The 20,996-nt window shown below is 36.7% G+C and overlaps 1 protein-coding gene across 1 annotated transcript in view; it reads left to right on the top strand.

Annotated features, from left to right (window-relative positions):
• LOC108705178 (adhesion G-protein coupled receptor D1-like) overlaps positions 1-20,996 on the top strand; it is a 279,938-nt gene that overhangs the window by 214,468 nt on the left and 44,474 nt on the right. Inside the window, 2 exon segments of the mRNA XM_041580325.1 lie at positions 9,314-9,380; positions 17,485-17,551. Of these exon segments, the coding sequence (XP_041436259.1) occupies positions 9,314-9,380; positions 17,485-17,551 (134 nt within the window).

Raw genomic sequence — 20,996 nt, 5'->3', positions numbered from 1 at the left:
GAGTATCCAGAAAAACCCACACAGACATAGGAGAATATTCAAACTCCTTGCAGATAGTGCCCAAGTTGGAATTAAAACCCCACTGCAAGGCCAGGGTCAGACTGGGGGGCCCCGGGGACCACCGGCACTGCTGGTCCAGGGCCCAACTTCGCCCCCCTACTGCAACGCACTGAGTTCGGCGTGACTGTGCGAATGCGCCGCTTGGTGTGCATGCAAGAACGCCACCATGCGCGAGCAGCGTTGCTCGGTGTGCATGCGCGAGTGGCGATGCACATCGCAGAAAACTTTCTTTTTTTTTTTAAATTTTAATAATGGGAGAGGGGGTCTGGCCCGTCCGACACTGTGCAAAGCAGAAGTGCTACCTACTGAGTCACTGTTCAGTATGATTGATTCTGGCACTTGTCCCTCTGCTTTCCTTAGTGGGTGGGAAGTAGATTCTCTTTGAAGCAGAAGTCCCAAAATCCATCATTTATAATGGAACAAGGTGAGGGAACAGCTGCATTAGTCAGCATACAGGTACAAGTATCATGGTCTCCTTTCATTCTGTGGAACTAGATGCAGGTATCAGATCCATTGCCTGGAAAATCCTTTATCTAGAAATCTGAATTACAGGAAGGCCATCTCCCATAGACTCCATTTTAATTGAATAATGAAATAATTTTTAAATAATTTCCTGTCTCTCTATAATAGTTAAACAGTACCTTGTACTTGATCCCAACTAAGATATACATTACACTATTTGGTTTTATTAATGTTTACAGTATATGATTGATGGCAGAATATTAGTGTTCCAAATTATGGAATGACCCCTTATCTGGAAAACCCCAGATCTGGAGCAATCTGTATACCAGGTTCCATACCTGAATATCTGTGTAAAAATATAAAATTATTTCTATTTAAATGTTGAAGTCCAAACAGTGTTTATGCACCTTTTCTACATAAGCCCAACTGAACCAGCTCATGTCAGAGAGGGGGGTTACAATTTGTTTGTAGGTTGCTATTAGCAAGCGCATAGTATTTCCATGGTTATTAAAATGATTCTCGATTACATAATTTTCCACTCTTGGATATCACTACTTTTCAACAGATCTTTTATGTATTCAACTCATACCTGACTCAGAGCTAATGATATCATTCTGTCTCATGCATTGGGCCATATTATTCACGTAAACCTTCCAGAGCAAAGAAAAAAAAAAAAAGCATACAGCATTAGAGTACTATTTGAAAGTTATGAAAAGAAAAAGGAGATGTGTATATATAAGAGTGCATCATTTTATACATGGCCTACAATAAGAATTGTACTGAGAGCTGTATCACATCTAATTATAAAATAACACAGGCTCCATGCAGTCATAATTGGAATACTTTAAAGTCACTGTTACACTGCAAGCCATTTTGGTAATGCCTCTAATTTCTATGCATTTCTGCTGCTATCCAATTTAGATACTCCTCACTGACCTTTTATTTTCCTTCCCTTCCTCTGCTTTAATCTCGACTTTAACCTTTCTTTCTGTCTTTCACTCAGACAGAGATATTTGTTAGGTGGTTGTGCAGATGATGATTTTTGGTGCTGCTGTGTTAGTTACAAATGAAAATGGCCAAATTCGCACTTCTGTGTCGGCCACTGTTCTGCGACTGTTGTCTAACATAACACATTGCTGCGACACAGTAAATGGTGTGTTACAAATTTTCGTACAGAAGTCATTGCTGAATATAAAAAGTTTTCAATGCTTTTAGCATGCAGATTAAATAATTATAATTATACAGTTAAAAAACTTTTGGCTCCCACCCTGGAATGGAACTCAGCACGAGCTAGTGGGATTGCTGCTCCTTAGCTGTGCACTGTTTTGCCTAATTTCTTTGCTGTATTTCTGTATATCACTTGTTAGAGAGAGAAAAGGTGTTATTAAACCTTCCAGGGAGAGGTGCCAAAACAGCATTTCAGAAAGTTGTTTACTGGACAACAAAATTGCACAACAGTTCTAGATAAGGTATTACCTGTGATTTGTAAAGAAACATGTCCTCTTCTGCTTGTGAATCTAAACCCCTTGTTATTGAGAACAATACCATGCTAGCCTGCAGCTGAATGAAATGACTGCAATTCCATGTTCCATTATTATCCACAAGTACTTTAAGGACAAGGAAAGTTAAACTAAAGAAGAAGGGTGGACATGTTGTACATGATGTTTTGTGCTTCTGTACCAGCCCAAGGCAACCACGGCCCTTTAGCAGTAAAGATCTGTGTCTCCAAAGATGCCCCAGTAGCTCCCCATCTTCTTTTCTGCTGATTCACTGCACATGCTCTGTGCTGCTGTCACTTACTGAGCTTAGGAACCCACTCACAATATTACAGTACACATAGAATAGAAATGTCACAGTATAAGGCTGATTGGAAATTAATACAGATAATTACTACATGGCAGCACAGAAACCAGTGCAATTAGCATTAGAATTTAATAATCAGCCCTGTAGCATCATCTTATATTACAGACTAACCTCATTTTCTGCTGGATCATTAGTGACGACCCCTAAGCTTAGTTTCTCAACAGCTGCTCAGAGCCCACTGAGCATGTGAGTGTCACAGACACTTTCCAAGATGGTGACCCCCTGTGACAAGTTTGAAGTCCTGGATCATTGCTGCTATTGAGAAGCTAAAAATTTAGGCTGGTGCAATAAGTTCAGTGTATAAAACATGGCATTTTAGCCCTATTCATTTTTAGGGTTTAGTTCTCCTTTAAAGGTCATTCTCGTCGAAGACAAGGCTATGGAATCTCATCTGCTGCTTAGCTGCCAGTCTATCAAGACCCATGCAAGGATGATACATCATGGAGAGAATGGAGTATTGCTGCATAGTTTTGTGTCACCTGCAAATAATAATTCATTGCATTTAATGCCCACCTCCAAGTCATTGATGCACAGATAAAATTAAAGTGGGCTCGGTACACAGAATTTACCACTGATTTATATTCTCTTTACAGACTTTCAGTCAGTTCTCTACCCTTGTACAAATAGCACCACTAGGGGCAGATTTATCAAGGGTCGAATTTCGAAGTTGGAAATACATCGAAAATTGACCATCGAATTTAAATACTTCAAATTCGAATATCGAATTCAAAGTTTTTTCAGCAAATTTGGCAATCGATCGATCGAATTTAAATCCTGCATTTGAACGTTTAAATCCTTCGAATCGTTCGATGCAAAGGATTTCAGCGATCGATCGAAGGATTTTAATTCGATGTGTAAAGACTTGGAAGAAGTTTGTAGAAGGTCCCCATAGGCTAACATAGCAATTCGGCAGGTTTTATTTGGCAAAGTATTGAAGTCAAAGTGTTTTTAAATAGAGAGGACTTTGATTATCGAATGGTCGAATATTCAAACAATTTTTACTTCAAATCGAATTCGAAGTACATTCGTAGTATTCTATTCGATGGTCGAAGTATCCAAAAAATTACTTCGAATTTCACATTTTTTTACTTCAAAAAGTCCCTCGAGTTCACTTCGACCCTTGATAAATCTGCCCCTAGGAGTCATATAAGTGTAGCGCTATAATAAATTGAGTGGCGCCGTCTCTATTATGAACTTACTTCCAAATATAATTGTGCCGCGAATATCCAGTGAATGACTCAGAAGCTTGCTTGTGGATGAAGGTCAGTCACAGGTTTAATGTTTCATTCAGTTATCCTTGCCCGCTTGTAAACACATATTTATATAACCGAATTAACCACTTATTATAGAACCATTTCAGACCAAACTAAAAAGCCAATGCCAGCCATTGCAAGAGCAATGGGCATGTGGGAATCATTTTGTATCCATATAATAATTAGGCAAGGATCTAAACTTTCCGCTGTGACAATCTCTTTACAAACAGTGAGCACAGTAATACAGTAACAATAAGAAATAATGTGCACCCACAGTGTTCATGACACAACACATGGTGTACTCTTTTTGTGGGCGAGGAGCTTGCCCCACTTACGTGAAGGGGGGGTGGGAAGCTGTTGGCCCAGTGATGAGGAAATGACGTAGTGCTCTCCTGCACATGGCCAGTAGGGATGGGCGAATTTGACCCATTTCACTTTGCCAAAAATTCGCCGCTGGCAAAATGTCGCCGACACCCATTAAAGTCTATGGGTGTCAAAAAAATGTTGTCGCACAAATTTGTTTTTGACGCGCGTCTTTTTTTTTTTTGTCGCATGATGCCATACAAGTCTATGTGCGTCAATTCTGTGGCGACACAAGGTGAAAAAATGTGCCCATCCCTAACGGCCAGCAAAGGGGTCGGCAAGTGGCGCCTATTGATTACATTGACCAAGGCGAAGGCAAGGGGAGGTAAGGAGCTTCACCTCTCCCTGCAGTCCCGGTGTGCCTCGCTAGGCACTGTACTGCACGGGATACTTTTATATTACTTGACTTCTTGGATAGATGTAACTCAATGCATGCTGCATTTTCACGTATGCCCCCCCTTTTTCACCAAAGATATGACTGGGGAGTTAAAGGGGCAATTCAAATATCTACATATTTATGGGAAACGTAAGCCACTTGCTTTAATAGCCATTTGAAGCAGATTAACCTGTTTCCCTTCCTGCCTACCCGAGTTGTATGAATTTGACTTCTATCTGGGGGTTTTGTTGTTGGACTCTTCTGTTTCAATGAAGCAGACTTTGCAAAGATAACTTTCAGCCAAGTTTTTATAGAGAGAATATTAAAATTTCACGGTTTTTATAGCGGCCTCTATTTGGTTAGAGATAAATAGCTTTGCATTTGTATGTCTCTCATTGAGGTCCTGTGGGCAGTTATGAGTACCATAAATCACTATGGCACTGATATATTAGTTAAGCCATGAAACAGCAGAATATTCGGGGAGGGGGGTAGGGATATTAACCCTTCAATTCCCCTGAAATAAAGAAGCAAAAAATAACCTGTTCTAGTATCCACTGGTCTATTAGATTTTTAATTTTTTAACAGCACATTTTTTTCTAATCCACATTCACTTTCAGTGTTTTCTCTTAGTTTGTGTGGGCACAGCAACTCTTTGCTGGTCTTCATTATGAGAGCAGAACTGAGGTTCTGCTTCAGGCCACAAACTATGGTGCCATGCTTTAGAATCCTGCTTTGTAAAGATCATAGAGAGTTTCAACTCAGAATAAATGTTTTTTTGTTATATTTATTTACATTATATGCCTAGGAAAACGAAAAAGAACTGAACAACATATCTTGATCTTAACATACCAATTCTCAGTCTTTTAGAAGAAGTTTGATGTCTACTGTAGACATTTTATTTTTTTTTATAACATACACAGTTTATGTGCCAATTCCTAATACTGATGATTTTATTTTTAGCTGTATATTAGGAGAAAACAAATGCATCAGCAGTTAAATGAATCAATTTAATTATAATGAGCTTTCAGGAGTGGTCTATACACTGAAAGAAGCCTTTGTGCAAAGAGTTAATATTTCCTCCACTTTCTAGACCTTTAAAGGCCCTGCATATGTTAGTAGACTTTTGTTTGTAGTTTTGATTTTTAAAACATGTGTAACTGTCGAATATGACATTTAAGCAACGGTTACACCATACCTAACAACCCACAAAGCCAAGAGAGGGCAATCTAGCGTCAGAGAAAGGATGAATACGCAGTTCAGAAATAGATCTGTATCACAGCTCCTTCAACAAGTGTTTCCCAGGCAACACTCTCCATAAACAGGTCTTCTAAAGGTTCTCTTTAAAATACATGTTTTTTTGCATACACTTGAATCCTATTGTTTTAATGATCAGTATGCAATCCAAGATTCTGGAAGATCTGGGGCAGGTAAAAAAAATTGTAACAAAATATAATTGTCTCTATAAGGTTGAGTTTAAATGACAGCTGTAGAGAAATTGATTCCAGAAAAAGGGTCACTATTTTAAATTGATATCACGTGTCTTACATTTTTAGCCCCTGAAGAAGCCGGTGTCACCGGTGAAACGCGTCGGGTGTGCATAGGTGGACGGTGGGAGACCAGCTCCTACTCGCTCCCTACGTAGCCAGGTAGAAACTTTGGGGAACAATTGAACGGAAGGGAGGTGCGGGTAGCAGCGGTCTGGTGTGGGCACTTGCATGGTCGTATTGTAACCTATTTTGTTATAAATGGATCAACTGTGAATGGATAACAGATGACCCGACCAACACTAGAGGGCAGTTACGGTAATTAGATACTCCTTTACTTTGGACGCACGCCAGTGTGGTGGCAATGTAGACTAAAGTGCACTACCCTTACTTTACACCGTCCCACCTATGTGGTTTTAATTAGTCTATATGTTTTTTAAGGGAACAGCCCTATATCTCTGCAGCGTCCAGACTTTGGTCTCAGAGGTTTGTTTGTTCGTATTTTGCAAGTGTGGTTTTTTGAATTATAACATTAATAAAAGTTAAGTTTTAATTGACCAATTGACTGTAGCACCTGAACTGGTTACCTTGTGAACCATTGAGTGGATCCGGGAGTCACCCTGCATTCCATCTCATGGATTCGTAATTGTTCATTTTTGTTTAAATCATTGGAGTCTGTAGGTTCTATATGAGAGTGCAAGCTTCACTAGTCTAGCAAATGCATACCCCTTCAGTTTGTCTGTCTATCTAGCTATTGATCTGTCATTTATCTTTATACATATCATTACTAGTAAAAATTAACTGGAAGTAGGGCAATACCCTCACCAATAATATACACTGTACTTTTGAATATTTTTAATATAATACAGTATTCGGAAACATTTTGGCTTGCATTTTTGAATTCATATGTTGTACATGTATAACTACATATAAAATGTGTATGTAAAATCCATTCTTTGGAATCTCTTATAGGATTTAACAATATGGGATAATATAATAATTAATAATAAAATAAATAATTAAATAACAAAAAAAAAAACAGTCTACATATATTCTATAGTACATATTTTTTTTGGAAAATCCTGTGCCCTGTACCTGCTTCATTCATACTAGGATGTGCTAAACAAGGCACATGAGTTATTTTATACCCCATTGCATTAGTTTCAGTGCAGTTTCAAATGATGAAGTGCAGGGAAATCCAGATATATCATAAATTACTCAATTATGATGTATAAACATTCGGCTTGAATAAGATCTGTGTTTTGCTTATCTGATATCAAAGCACAGACTCTGTTTTTGATAAGGTATTTTATATATTTTTATAAACTGCAGGTAAACTGCAATATACCATAAACATAAATAACGAGAGCATTCATAATTCTAATATCCCTGAATGCATTCAGTAAGTATACACAGCTTTCCACTGGGAGTTTAACACTCACCTTTTGAGATCAGCTTCATGTTTATTTTAAAGTCATTTTCAGCTGTGTTTACTCTCAGCATTGCAGCAGACTCAAGGGGGCACTTCAAGAAAACAGAAGAATTGTACATATTTTTAAGTACTTCCTACATTTCTAGTAAAGGAGAATAATAAAATGCGTGTTTGTTTCCAATAGACATTTGATTCAGGAATGCTGTTGAAGGCTGAGGGAACCAAATATATATTCTATTCTAATGAAAAAAAAAATCCTAGGGACACAATTATATATTGTGTTTTTTTCATTGGTGCTAAAATGGACTCATTTGTGATTGTCTACTTGAATCATTTCCATCATTTTAATCTAAAAAGAGGATGGGGTATAGATATTTTACAGTGCCCTATAAACATTAAATCAAAGTGCCATCTGACTGGTGACATATGTTGGGCAATATGTATAGAATAAATAAATGCTGCTACTACTGTTTTTTACATTCCAAAATAACTGTGCCTTGAATGCAGATATCAAATTATCCGTATAGTTTTTATTCTATTACTAGTATTGTATTGTATGTGTAGTATGTAAAAAGCACCAACATATTCCACTGCACTGTGCAATAAAAGCGTGAGCATACAGATTACCTACAAAAAACAACAACCAGTAAGCAATACGAGAGGTAAATAGGGCCCTGCCCAAAAAAAAGCCAACATTTGCTGCAATTTCTAAGAATGTGCTGATTTTGACAGACGTGCTGTATATGTGTCAACCCTGTCTAACAGCTTAGTCCCCCAGGAAACAGTTTAAAGGCATTGTCTAGCCCTACTGTTTTATCAATTTAAGCTTTTAAGGAGCTGCATTTTTTAAAGTGTGACTTGTTTCTCATGTATAGTTATCCATGTACTGTTTTGCTAGCAGTAAGCCATCATATTTATAAATATCTAAACCAGGATTATTCTGTTGTTTATAATTGTTATTGCCAATAATTTTTTGGGTCCTTTTACAGATTTGTTGGCTACTGTTACAGAGCGAGAGAAACATATTTACATTTAAGTGTTTATTGTATATGTTTTTTTTAATACTGTTTTTTTCCATTTATAAACTTTGCACAGCACAGGATGGTTTTGCACAGTGAATATACTTGCCCAGGGCATGGTTATAATTATAAAACACACATATTGCAAATATCACAAATTGCGAATATTTATGTGCACACTCAGAGTGATATTTACTAAACTCCGGATGCAAAAATCACGAAAAAAAAATTTCATATAAAATTAGACTTTCAAAAGATCACAAATTTTTCGGAATTTATTAAACCCTGAGGATGGAAAAGTCCAAATCTGAAAATCCGGCATCTCAGACCTGTCAAGTTTGCATATAAGTAAGTGGGAGAAGTCCCAAAGATTTTTTGATGTACGCTGGGTTTCGTGCAATACCTCTAAGTTTTCGGAATTTTCAGTGAAAATTCCGGAAAAAAACGAAATTCGTGAAAATTGGATGAGAAAATCAGATTTTTTACTGCAAACAAATTTTCGTGAAAATTTAATAAATAAGCGTCATTTTATCTGAGTTTGAAGCAGAAAATATTGAGATAACTTTGGACTTTGATAAATAACCCCCTCTGTGTTTAAGTTAGGCCACGACTTTGGTGGAGAAAATATTTGCAAAACCATTCTGCAAATGTGAATTGAAATTTCCATCAGCATTATTTTTGCACACAACAACCTTGCACAGTGGCCACACTCACACAAACACCTCTCTCATTTACAAGCTATTTATGAAAATGTGTGGGCAATGAAAATTTACAAAAAACAGAAAGTTGGGCGATATTTTAGCATTTAGAAAAAAACATGAGCAATACAACCATTTGCTAATAAATATGCCCTGTGTTAACATTATAAATGTCTTCTAATACACTTTTATTATCCCGCAGTATAGTGGTGTATGGTCAATTTTGTATGCAGAATCATTTAATAATTTTTATCTTTGTTTCACAATATTCCACTGTTTGATCCATTCTTTTTAATGTTTTAGGCTCTTCACTTGTTATCTGCATTGTATCTGTAACATCTGCACTGGACAGCTATGGAGAAAGAGGAAAGTAAGTGATATACAGCATATCAAATCCACTAACATTACTTATCACTGCCTTCCTACCTGCAGTATCCAATAACCTCTGTTTCACTGAAAACTCACTATATTCAATGTAATTTACACATTGAAAAACCCACAGCTTTTCCCATAGTCAGTTGATTTGTATCAACATTGACTCCTTCTGCTTCATGGTGTTATTTCACCAGTGTTCAAACATACAGTTGTATGGGAAAATATACTGTATTCCTGCCAACAAAATCTAAAACAATATTCATATTAATTTGGTGGAGTTAGATACAGAGACAATCCCATTTTACTAAATATGCCTCAGCCAATACCAATCTTTACTACATAAATCGGTAACTCATATTCAATGACACAATTGTATTGTCGGCAAATAAATGTCTCCCAATGAAAATAAATGATGTTGATATATATGAAATATGTTACATTCATTTATTAAATGTCTTACTCATTTTTTCTGTGGACATAAAATATTAAAATGAACTGGGCACTGTACCGATCCTTGCGGGTATTTCAAAGTTGGGTGTAAGCAATTTCCCTGACTGACATATTATTCAGTGCTTTTACAAAGATTAAACATGATTCACATAAGAAGACAGTGTCCATAGATTAAGTAGCTACAGTGAAGCTCAGACAGTTAATGGATGGGTTGTACCTGAATTTTACTACTCTACAAAGACAATCTTTATGGTAACTAATTCAAGTAGAATCTTGTCAAGTATCATGCACGAAAAAAGTAACTTTGAAAAATGCAAATTTCCCTTTTAAAGTGTCTCCCTCGTCTTTCCTCCTTAACTCACCCTGTAGGCATTTATTAAGCAGAGTTCAATGTTCAAGAAAGCATTGTGGATGACCAGCAGTAATCTGCAACAGTTAGTGCTAAATTGGAGATTGAGATATGTCACTCATATTTTGCCATAAAAAAAGTTTCTCAAAAGGTTGGACATTTATACAGTTCTAGGGACAGTGTGCACTACTTTACATGGTTAGCCAGACACATACTGTATGTAAGTAGAAGTAATATATACATGTTACATAATTCTTTTGTCAGGTCTGGCCACTAGTGAGTGACCAGCAGGCAGGAGCCTATATTCAGAGTAACCCACGGAAATACCATTGAATCGATGGTTAATTAGCAGAAGCCATGGAAAGGTGAAAATAATAGATTTGATGAGCAAAATAAGAAAATAATCAAAACAGATTGAAAATCAGAGTCCAAAATACAGGCCAGTGGTGAGGCTAACAGTAGTCAAGGGCCAAGTCCAGAAACAGGCAAAAAAAAGTCAGGGCTGGCGGCAGACAGGCAAGGTCCATAAGAAAGGCCAAGGTCAATGGCAGGCAGCAGACAAACAAGACCAGGCTAGAGGTCAGAACCAGGGAAATCCACAGCAGCAGGAATTGGGTACCGGGTGAGAGCAGGAGCAAGGAAACAGGCAGAGGACAAGGAAACCAGGCAAGTGATACCGGGTCAAGAATCACAGAAATCAGAGGCTAAATTGGGCTCAGGACCTCAGATGATCAAGCAACCGGAAGTACTAATGTACAGGCTTATACAGGGCCTTGATTGCTGAATCAACTACACATGTCCTTAAAGAGAGAGGAGGTAACAGTGTTGCAGGAAGAGCTATTGTGAGTCTGTGGCCAGAAAGAGTGCTAAGACCCCCTAGTGGTTTACTAGAATAATGCTAGTGTTTGATTCCTCACAGTTCCTGACATTTTTATTATCTGTGCAACTCATCTTGACACAATCTCCATGATGAAATGATGATGATAATGTAAGAGTTTTTAAAAAATTTTTTGAAACAGCCACTGAAATAACCAAATGTTTGATGACTAGGAACTCCACATAAAAGGCCTGAAAATGTGCAAATGGATGTGTTTCACATTAAAACTATGCAACTTATATATGTTATGAGAAGATCTCTTAAGGTGAAGAATTGTTTGCTTTGAGCACCCTACTATTTAATCATATTACATTGTTACAGTTACTAAGATACAGTGACAGTCATTTTCTTTTTTGATCAGTAGTCATAAAATATGCTTGAAATCAGTTCTGCCTTACCTTTTCAAATTTTTCAAGATTTATTAGACCCCAATGCTAAAAGTCAGAAAAAAAAGTACTCCATCTCAAACCTTCGGAGGTCATGTAGAAGTCAATGGATCGGGTACAGAGGGTGTTTGTTAATGGTACATTCTCTACTTGGAGTAAGGTTCTTAGTGGGGTCCCCCAGGGCTCGGTATTAGGTCCACTTTTATTTAACTTGTTCATTAAGGACTAAGAGGAGGGTGTTGTAAGTAATGTATCAGTTTTTGCAGATGACACAAAACTATCCAGCCCAATTAATTCCATCCAGGATGTGGCATCCTTGCAACATGATCTTGACAATCTGGCAATCTGGGCAGCTAAGTGGCAAATGAGATTCAATGTTGATAAATGTAAAGTCATGCACCTGGGATGTAAAGGTATGGCAAATCTTAGCTATGAGGAAAGACTGGCCAAATTGGGGATGTTCACGCTGGAAAAGAGGCGCTTAAGGGGAGATATGATGACTATGTATAAATATATAAGAAGATCATATAATAATCTCTCAAAATGCTTTATTTACCAGTAGGTCTTTCCAGCTGACACGAGGTCACCCATTCCGATTAGAAGAAAAGAGGTTCTGGCTAAATATTCGGAAGGGGTTTTTTACAGTGAGAGATGTGAAGATGAGGAATTCTCTCCCTGAATCAGTTGTACAGGATGATACATTAGATAGCTTTAAGAAGTGGTTGGATGACTTTTTAGCAAGTGAGGGAATACAGGCTTATGGGATATAGCTCATAGTACAAGTTGATCCAGGGACTAGTCCCATTGCCATTTTGGAGTCAGGAAGGAATTTTTTCCCCCTCTGAGGCAAATTGGTGAGGCTTCAGATGAGTTTTTTTTTTTTGCCTTTCTCTGGATCAACTGACAGATATAAAAAAAAAAAAAGGTTGAATTTGATGGACGTGTGTCTTTTTTCAACCTTACTTACTATGTAACTATGTAACATGCAAAACGTGTATGCAACCCAATGGCAGACTTAGATATAGGGATATAAAATGACTTTGAAAGGGCATCATCTAGGCCTTGGGTTTCCAGATGGACAACCCTGTTTTAAATATCAGTTTTATAAAGCTGCTAAACCTTTTACTCTCACACAGAGTATCCCACCAATAGGGGTAACTTTAAAAGCGATCTTGAGTACCCAGAAAGTAAAATAACATGTTGCAACAAAGTACAAAATGCAAAAAAGTGCAAACCACCATGTTTTTTACTTCACATCATGCCCTGCCCGTGTGGCAGTGGAGGATCCCCCTCTACCCATCCCTTGACTTGTGTGTCATTCAAATTGGTGCTTGCTGAGCACAGGATGCAAAGAAGCCCTGTCCTGAATCTTGCACTGCAAAGTTGATCTGAGCAATGTCTCAGCCACAAGTGTTTGGAAAATGAGCACTATGGGGTGCACACATTTATCTGATGTTGTTGTTATTATTATTATTATTATTATTAACATGTATTTATATAGTGCCAACATATTGCGCAGTGCTAATAATGCTATAGCATTTGCATTGGAGGCATTAGTAAACAACCTCTGTGTTTATGGCTATTTGGGTTAAATTTGTAAGTAATTATCCTTCATTCCTGAAAGTAAATATATCTCGAAACCCAAAAGATTCATGTTGTTGCCAAACTTTATGTACTGTACACAATTCTGCACACCATTATTTAGAAGTAGCTCAGTTAAGCCTGTGCAGTTTAATAAATGGATTTAATAGAACTAGTCACTTATCATTTAACAGAATATCCATCATTCCAGATCTGTTTAGCACAGTACCATTTAGGACAAAAGTAGACTGTCTATTTGGACCACACTCTCACAAATATATAAAATTGGCAGCATGTCATGCTTTTTGCTGTATCATAATAAACAACCTGACATTAGTACATCAATTTGCTGGAAAAAATGCCATCCAATTTCAGGTTCAAGAGACACTAATGGAAGTTTGTCCTTGTGATGTGAATCTACTTTTAAGGGTTATTATTCACTGATTGGCTTCAGGACTGAATAGTTTTAAGTGAGCTATTCATCAGAGCTTTGATCTTTGGGTTCATTTGGATTGACTGAAAATATATTTTTAAAGAACATTTTCAAGAGCTGTTTTCCACAGGTCAAGTAACCCTTCTAGTTAATTATAGAATAATGACATGAGTTAGCATTGTAAACTGAATGGCACATTAATAGTAATTAAAACCATCCGAGATAAAGAAGGATTCTTACAAAAACTTTGCAGTGGTAAAAATGTGTGAATCAAACAAATATAGATTTTATAGAATTACTGACCAGGAAATTACAGAAGGGAAATCTTACTATATCTAACACTATTTGCACAAATTTGAAGTACCAAATATGAAATAGGGTTGGTGATCAGTAGCAGTTTTTATTTGTAAATTATACTATATTGAATAAAGTGCATTTACTATAACAGATAACATTTACTATAACAAAGTACAAGGCGAGTGCAAGTACCTGAACATGTCTTCACTTTTGGGCCTGCTAATGCTTTTGTGCATCTCATACCATTAGAAATGGAGCACTTATGTTTCATGCAATTAAAATACCAATTAACTATTTGAGTATAAATTCTATAAATAATAATAAATATTATTGCACTCATAATACAGACATGAATGGGATGAATACTTTGGTTGAGACCCTATAATATATATGCAAATATGTATGGGAAAAAAAAAATATACAGATATATATATATATATATTTTTTTTAAACAATAAATATTACCCTAATGCTTGCATATAAGGGGTGCCATATCAAAGACCACAGAATCTTACCTATGGTGTCACTTTCTATCACACTTCACTAAATAGATGCCTTAAGTTTATGTGCACCACTTTTCTGTTGCAGGTAGTTATTATGGGAGATAAATAGTGATGGGCCAATTTCTCCCATTTCGCTTCGCCAAAAAATTTGCAAAATTCGTGAAAAATCGTGAAATCAGAAAGTTCACGGAAAAAAACGTGAAATTTAAACGTTTTCAAGAAAAAATCTTTAAATTTGAACGTTTTCATGAAAAAAATCGAGCAATTCGAAAGTTTTCACGGAAAAAATCGAGCAATGCAAACGTTGTCATGAAAAATCGAGCAATTCGAACGGTTTCACGAAAAAATTGTTAAATCGGAAATTGACGATGGAAACGCGGAAATTAGCCACTGCCAGGCGAATTTATTCGCCCATCGCTAGAAATAAACAATGAACTAGAAGTAGCTGGAGGTGTTGGTAGGTGGTAAGTGATAGGATGTCTACAGCTACAGTGGCCAGACCTGCATTATGATTGACAGACTGCTCAGTAAAATACTCCCTTAGCCTTATAAGAGTATAGAACTATGTCTATAATTCCAACTAGGGAAATGGTTAGCTTAAGTCCAAGTTATTTTGTGTCCACTTTTAAATGGTGCCACTTTGATTTTGATTCTTCAGAACATACACAGGAAAGAGAAATTCTTAGGAACAAAATCCTAGGGGGTTATTTATCAAAATCCAACATTTTCTCACCATTTTCTGAAAACCACTCCAACCAAATCTGCTCCACTCCAACTTCCCCCCCCCCATTTATCAATACATTTTTACATACATTTTTAAAATTGTGAAAAAAATCCAAATCATATAGTTTCTATGGAGCCATGCGCTATGGTCACTCTGGTAGCAATACCCAGTTTACTGTACCCCTGCTATTTTCTTTCTTAAATCATGCAAGTATGTTTACCCTTTTCTGGAGTAAATAACTTACTGTTCCATTAAATTGATATTCTGTTCAGACTACTTCTACTGAGGACATTACATTAAAGGAATGTCTTCTTAATACATTGCTACAACTTCACCTAATTATTTAAGCAATCATGAATAAGGCTACACATATTCCCTAATGTTTCTGTAACAGCTGTCTTGTCTGCCTATTAATGAAAGCTGTTGAACTCATCAAATGTGCTGTTTGCAACTGGTTAATAATCAATACTTTCCTGGGCCCTCTGTAATATGGAAATTGGCACCAATGCTGTGCTTGCCATATGATTTATCTCTAGAGGAAACCTTCTTTTCCAGGCTGCTCTGGCTTTTTCTAAGAATGTTGCCTCTCTTCTAGAGAGCTAAACTCCTCTCTAATTTCCTCTTACTTAGGTATTCATTAACTTGCTTGAACATTCTCCAGAGATCTCCTGATAGTGATTTGTGAACCATATAGGAATTACATAGTACTTCAAGATGCGCCTTGTCATTCTTGAAAACACATTCAGATACACAAACGCAAGAGTATTGAAGAAGACTCTTGAATTTTCCTTGCTTTATAATTTAAACTGTAAACCTTACATTTGTATTGTGTTAATAATACAGGAGCAGTTGGCTAATGCTTAACATAATTTACCTTATTACAAGAAAAAGAAAAACAGTTTGTGAGTGCAATATAACAGACAATTTTGTTTTTAATCACATGCTTTACATGATGTGATAGCATAGTTATCTGCATAGATGTCAAATGTATGCTTTGAATCAAAATGTATCCTTTGAGAGATCTACACATATTTAGCTGTAGTACATACTGTTTGACTTCACATACTGTATGTTCTGTTATAGCCCAGTATAGTGCAACATTGCTGTACTCATTTTTATGTGCAAAGACCCCAAATTGCAGGCTATTGCTATGGTTTATTAAGCAGATTTGACAGCTTTGAGTGATACGTCTTTATGCTTAACCAAACCTGAAACAAATAATAAAACTGCTGAATTATAGGACACAAAATTAAAAACAAAGAATGAAAAGAAAACTGCACGGTATTTTATTTGTGCCTGTTTGGAAATGGATTTTTCTTAGTAAAAAATCAAGAGGATTTCACTTCTTCGTGCAAAATAAGAAATAGACACAGGGCTGGCTGAAACCAAACATTCATTTTTCATGCCAGCATGCCACATGCGCCTACATCTTCAAAAAATATTTGCCATGGGAATTCAAGATTAGATCACTCCATCACCACACTGAGAATAAACCTCTCACCATTTTTATAGACTGGGATTACAATGACGGGCATTACTACTGCCATTTATCAAATGCCCAGGAGTGCTGCATTTGCCAAGGAAAATAAAATACCCGCTAACCCACCATTAGCAAAAATGCAATACTGATTTTTAGAATCTATCAGGTTTTTGTCTACCGTAATGATTTTCAATCATAAATAATTTCACTCTCAATCTCCAAAAAAGTTCAATCAGCATGTGCCGCTGAGAATCTCAAATGCAAGAAGAGTGCTTATAAAAAGGGTTTTCTCTTACTGAGAAAGGGCTTGCCTGAGGCTCAGCTCTCTAAGCCTGTTGTCTTGAGCTGTTTTTCTACTCATTAGGAATTCTACCTGTATCTTTTTCCCTTTATAAATTTCCCTTTATAAAGTATATTACAAGGACATAAAGAATGTATCATCAGGGGGTTTAAAATAGCAAGCAGTCATCACTACATTTGTACTTGCATGGCAAATATATGACAATATAGGTCCTGCAAGAAGCAAATAAAACCTACATTATAGGGGTCATTTTCAAATGCAGTTGCAGTCACTGTGTTTCCCTGCATGAAAGAATCCACATATTTGCATCTGGTGCAAGTGTGTCAGTGTGAGGAGCACTTCTGTATATTTGTGCTTGGTAACACTTCCTGTTCTGAATTGAGCACAGTACACCTATTGAGCTTCTACCACCTATGAATCTGGCAGAAGCTTCAGGGCTTCCACAACAGTCAAAAGGTACAGCAATAGGTACACATGAGCCTAAAGAACTGGGTGCACGTGTAATTTTCACAGCAACTGCACAAGTTTTGAAATTTTGCCCACAATTGTGCCATGTACAACTCCTCCTGGTGAGTGCCATTATACTGGAATTATAGAGAAAGTTATGGGTAAAAAATAGGGAGGAGTTTGTATGCATTCAAGTGTGTAGAACAATTTAGTCATGTATACAGCAGAACAAATACTGACTTATCGTCTCTCTCTCTTTGTCATTTTGTAGTTGCTGGCTTTCTCTTGAAAAGGGAGCAATCTGGGCTTTTGTGGCTCCGGCACTGTTTGTGATTATGGTAGGTATAATGCAATATTCATATATGCATAGCACTAGAAATGGATAAAGCATCTCATGTGACCATAATACATAAAAAGATCAATAACAGAGAAATTTGCACCTATATTTGCAGCCAATGAAATGTTTTCTTTTATTATTCTACCTGAAGCTGCCTGAAAAAAACAAATCACTGACAGGTTGCTATGGGTAACTGCCCAGATTCAAATGTCTTAAGTGTTGATAATTGACCCCCAATGACTTAAGGAGTTGCTGTGCTTAAAATCATTGTGTTGCTGGAGAATGTTTGGTCAAGTTTGTTTCCACATTCTTTCTTGGCTTTCTTTATGGCTTTTTCAAGAACATACCTCAATATCTTGTACTTTATTGCATCACCTGACACAAAAGCAGTTTTCAGTCAGGTTTTTAAGTCTCTAATATCCTTATCAAATCATGCCTTGCAATCAGGGTATACTTTGTTGGAAAATTAAGACCTACCTGTTATACCACTCTGCTACATAAATTAAATTGAGAAAACCTTTCTTCCTGACTTCCAATCTGATCCATTTTTGGAAATAATATTTTTCTGATTTTCATACCACTAGTAATTTTATGCACTCACAATTGGACTCTTAAGTAGGAGCAGTTCCCTTCCCATGTAGGATTGCCATCTTTCTGTGGCCCATGATCTGCGCAGGTGCAGAGCCATGATGTCAGAGGGGTGGGCCAGTAATGTTGCAGGCAATACGCCACAGGGCAAGGCTATGACATGGCGATGCCAAAGCCAAGAAAAGCTATGTAGGGAGCCAAAGTTGAAGTCCCGAATCGGCAAAAAGACCTGAAGCCACGAAAGGAGCCGAAGTTGAAGTCCTGAAGTCGTGTAAAGACCCTAAGCTCTGAAAGGAGCCAAAGTTGAAGTCCTGAAGCCACAAAAGGAGCTGAAGTTGAAGTCCTGAAGTCTCATTTTTCACATTTTTCAATAAGCTGACACGTCGCTACCCATATGCAAATTGTCTCTAATCAAACAGCCTTTATCCCTGAAAATATTCAATACATAAAGGGGTTGTTCACCTTTGAGTTAACTTTTAGTACGATATAGTGAGTGCATTTTCTGCAATCTGGCTGCTAAGGTACAGATTATCCTATCCTTATCCTGATTTCAAGAGATTGTAATATGAATAGGAGAGGGGCTGAATAGAAAGATGAGCAATAAAAAGTAGCGATAACAAAAAATCTGTAGTCTTACATAGCTTTTGTTTTTCAGTGAACCCCATTTGAAAGCTGGAAAAAGCCAGAAGGCAAATAATTAAAAAGACTATATAAAATAAACAATGAAGACCAATTAGAAGTTGCTTAGAATCAGACATACTGAAATTTATCTTAAAGGTGAACCACCCCTTTACGATAACTGTATAGTATAATATCTACATTGATATTGTCATTACAAATACAATATTACTAGATATTTTGAATGATGTTATACCTAGGGATTGGCGAATTTGGCCCATTTCGTTTCGCCATTAAAGTCTATGGGCAGCAAATTTTTTTTGTCGCGCGTCTAAATATTTTTGTTGCACAGCTTTTTTTTTTTGACGCACGACACCATACAACTCTATGGGCGTCATTTCCGTGTTGAAGCAAGGCAAAAAATTCGCCTATCCCTAGTTATACCTTCTCTTGAATTTCTGACCTATTTGACTATATTTAAGACAATATAATGAAAGGTTTGACCCTGCTGATCTTTTACCCTGCGGGCATTATTTTTTTTTTGTAAAACCGATGATGCTATATAGCAAGAATGACTTATTGAGATTAAACTTTTTTAAATAGCCTACAACTCCTTCAAAATGGTGCCCCAAGGGTCCATACATGGAAAATGTGATCCTGTGCTTAGAGGGGTGTTTCACCTTCAAATTATTCTGAGATAGTCTAAGAGGACTTGCAATTGGTCTTCATTTTTTATTTTTTGTGTTTTTTTCATTATTCTGATTTTTGTATACCAGTTTGTTATTTGGGCAGCAGTATGGCTGCTATTTGTTCTAGCAACCAGGCAGTGGATTGAATGAAAAAGAAGAAGTTGAATAGGAACGGTAAGAACTGTATAGGTAAAAAGTAACAATAACATTAAACGTGTAGCCAGCCTCACAAAGCAATAGTTTTTAGCTGGAAAGAAAAAGAAAAGGAAAACAAATAATTGAAAAATTGTAAAAAATAATAATGCAATTTTTATCTTCCAAAATGCTGCAGCAGATACAAACTTTGTTTCAAAGACGATGGTAACTTGTGAGATAATGTTCTATATATATCCAATTTCCTTGATGACCATGTCCCACATCTCCTGTTTATTAAAGAAACATGATAGACACTGGGAATTCACTTCTCTAAGCAGGTTCAATGTGAACTACAGTACTGGCAAGCATAAGCCACTGTATATGGAAAATCTACAGTTTGTCTTTCAATATAAATATTGCTAGCCATATGATCTGCTGTGGTTAGCATATCCCCAGTAACACAATATACAGTATTTTCCTGTACAATAATATGTGCAGGGATGTCTACAATAGAGGTCAGGTCTTGCCATATAAATGGGTTGTTTCTTCTTTCAGCAAAGCTTATATAACAAAATCTTGTTTGCTTGAAAAAATAATGCAACTTTTAACGCTTTCCCCCTTTTATGAAAAGATCTGCTTTTTAAGCTGTTTACTAATTGAAATAGCTATTCATAAGTCTCTATGAAAACACTCATCAGATGATCTGCTGTGAAGCATAATTGCATAAACCATGGCAACACATTGTGATTTTCTTTTTTTTTTCAAATGTGTTTGTAATATTGAGGAATTAAGTCACACCTGCCCTTTTACTTGATATAATATAGCTTCCTTTACCCAGAACAATGGGTTATTCCTTACACCTTTAACATATTTAATTGAAACAAATAGGATATTGGCACAATAAAATACATGCAATCCTTTTGGGATTTCAAGATATACAATAATTGTTATTACTAGATCTCTTGGTCAGGTAAAGTGAAAAGTGAAACATGATTTCCAAGTCAAGTGTAGGGGCATACTGTTGGTTGTCATAGGTAACAATGAACAAACAATGAGCAAAACGGCTCACAAAAAATTTGCAAACGTGAAAATATTTGTGGAATGCAGTTACCTTGTGGTTATGGCACTTCTAGATCTGTAATGGCATATACAGGTATGGGACCTATTATTCAGAATGCTTGGGACCTGGAGTTTTCTGGATAAGAGCTCTTTCTGTAATTTGGATCATCATACCTTAAGTCTGTTAAAAATAATTTAAACATGAATTAAACCTAATAGGATTGTTTTGCGTCCTACCCTCCCGGTGGTCCCAGCAAATTCAAGATGGTGACGCCCATGTGTCACACTAGGGTGTTGCGGCGCCGGCGCCAAAATTCAAAATAAAAGGATGTTCTATTCACCATATTGTTGCCCAAT

The sequence above is a fragment of the Xenopus laevis genome, chromosome 1S (genome assembly GCF_017654675.1).
Source record: "Xenopus laevis strain J_2021 chromosome 1S, Xenopus_laevis_v10.1, whole genome shotgun sequence".
Lineage (NCBI taxonomy): Eukaryota > Metazoa > Chordata > Amphibia > Anura > Pipidae > Xenopus > Xenopus laevis.
This window is presented reverse-complemented; position numbering and strand designations above follow the sequence as displayed.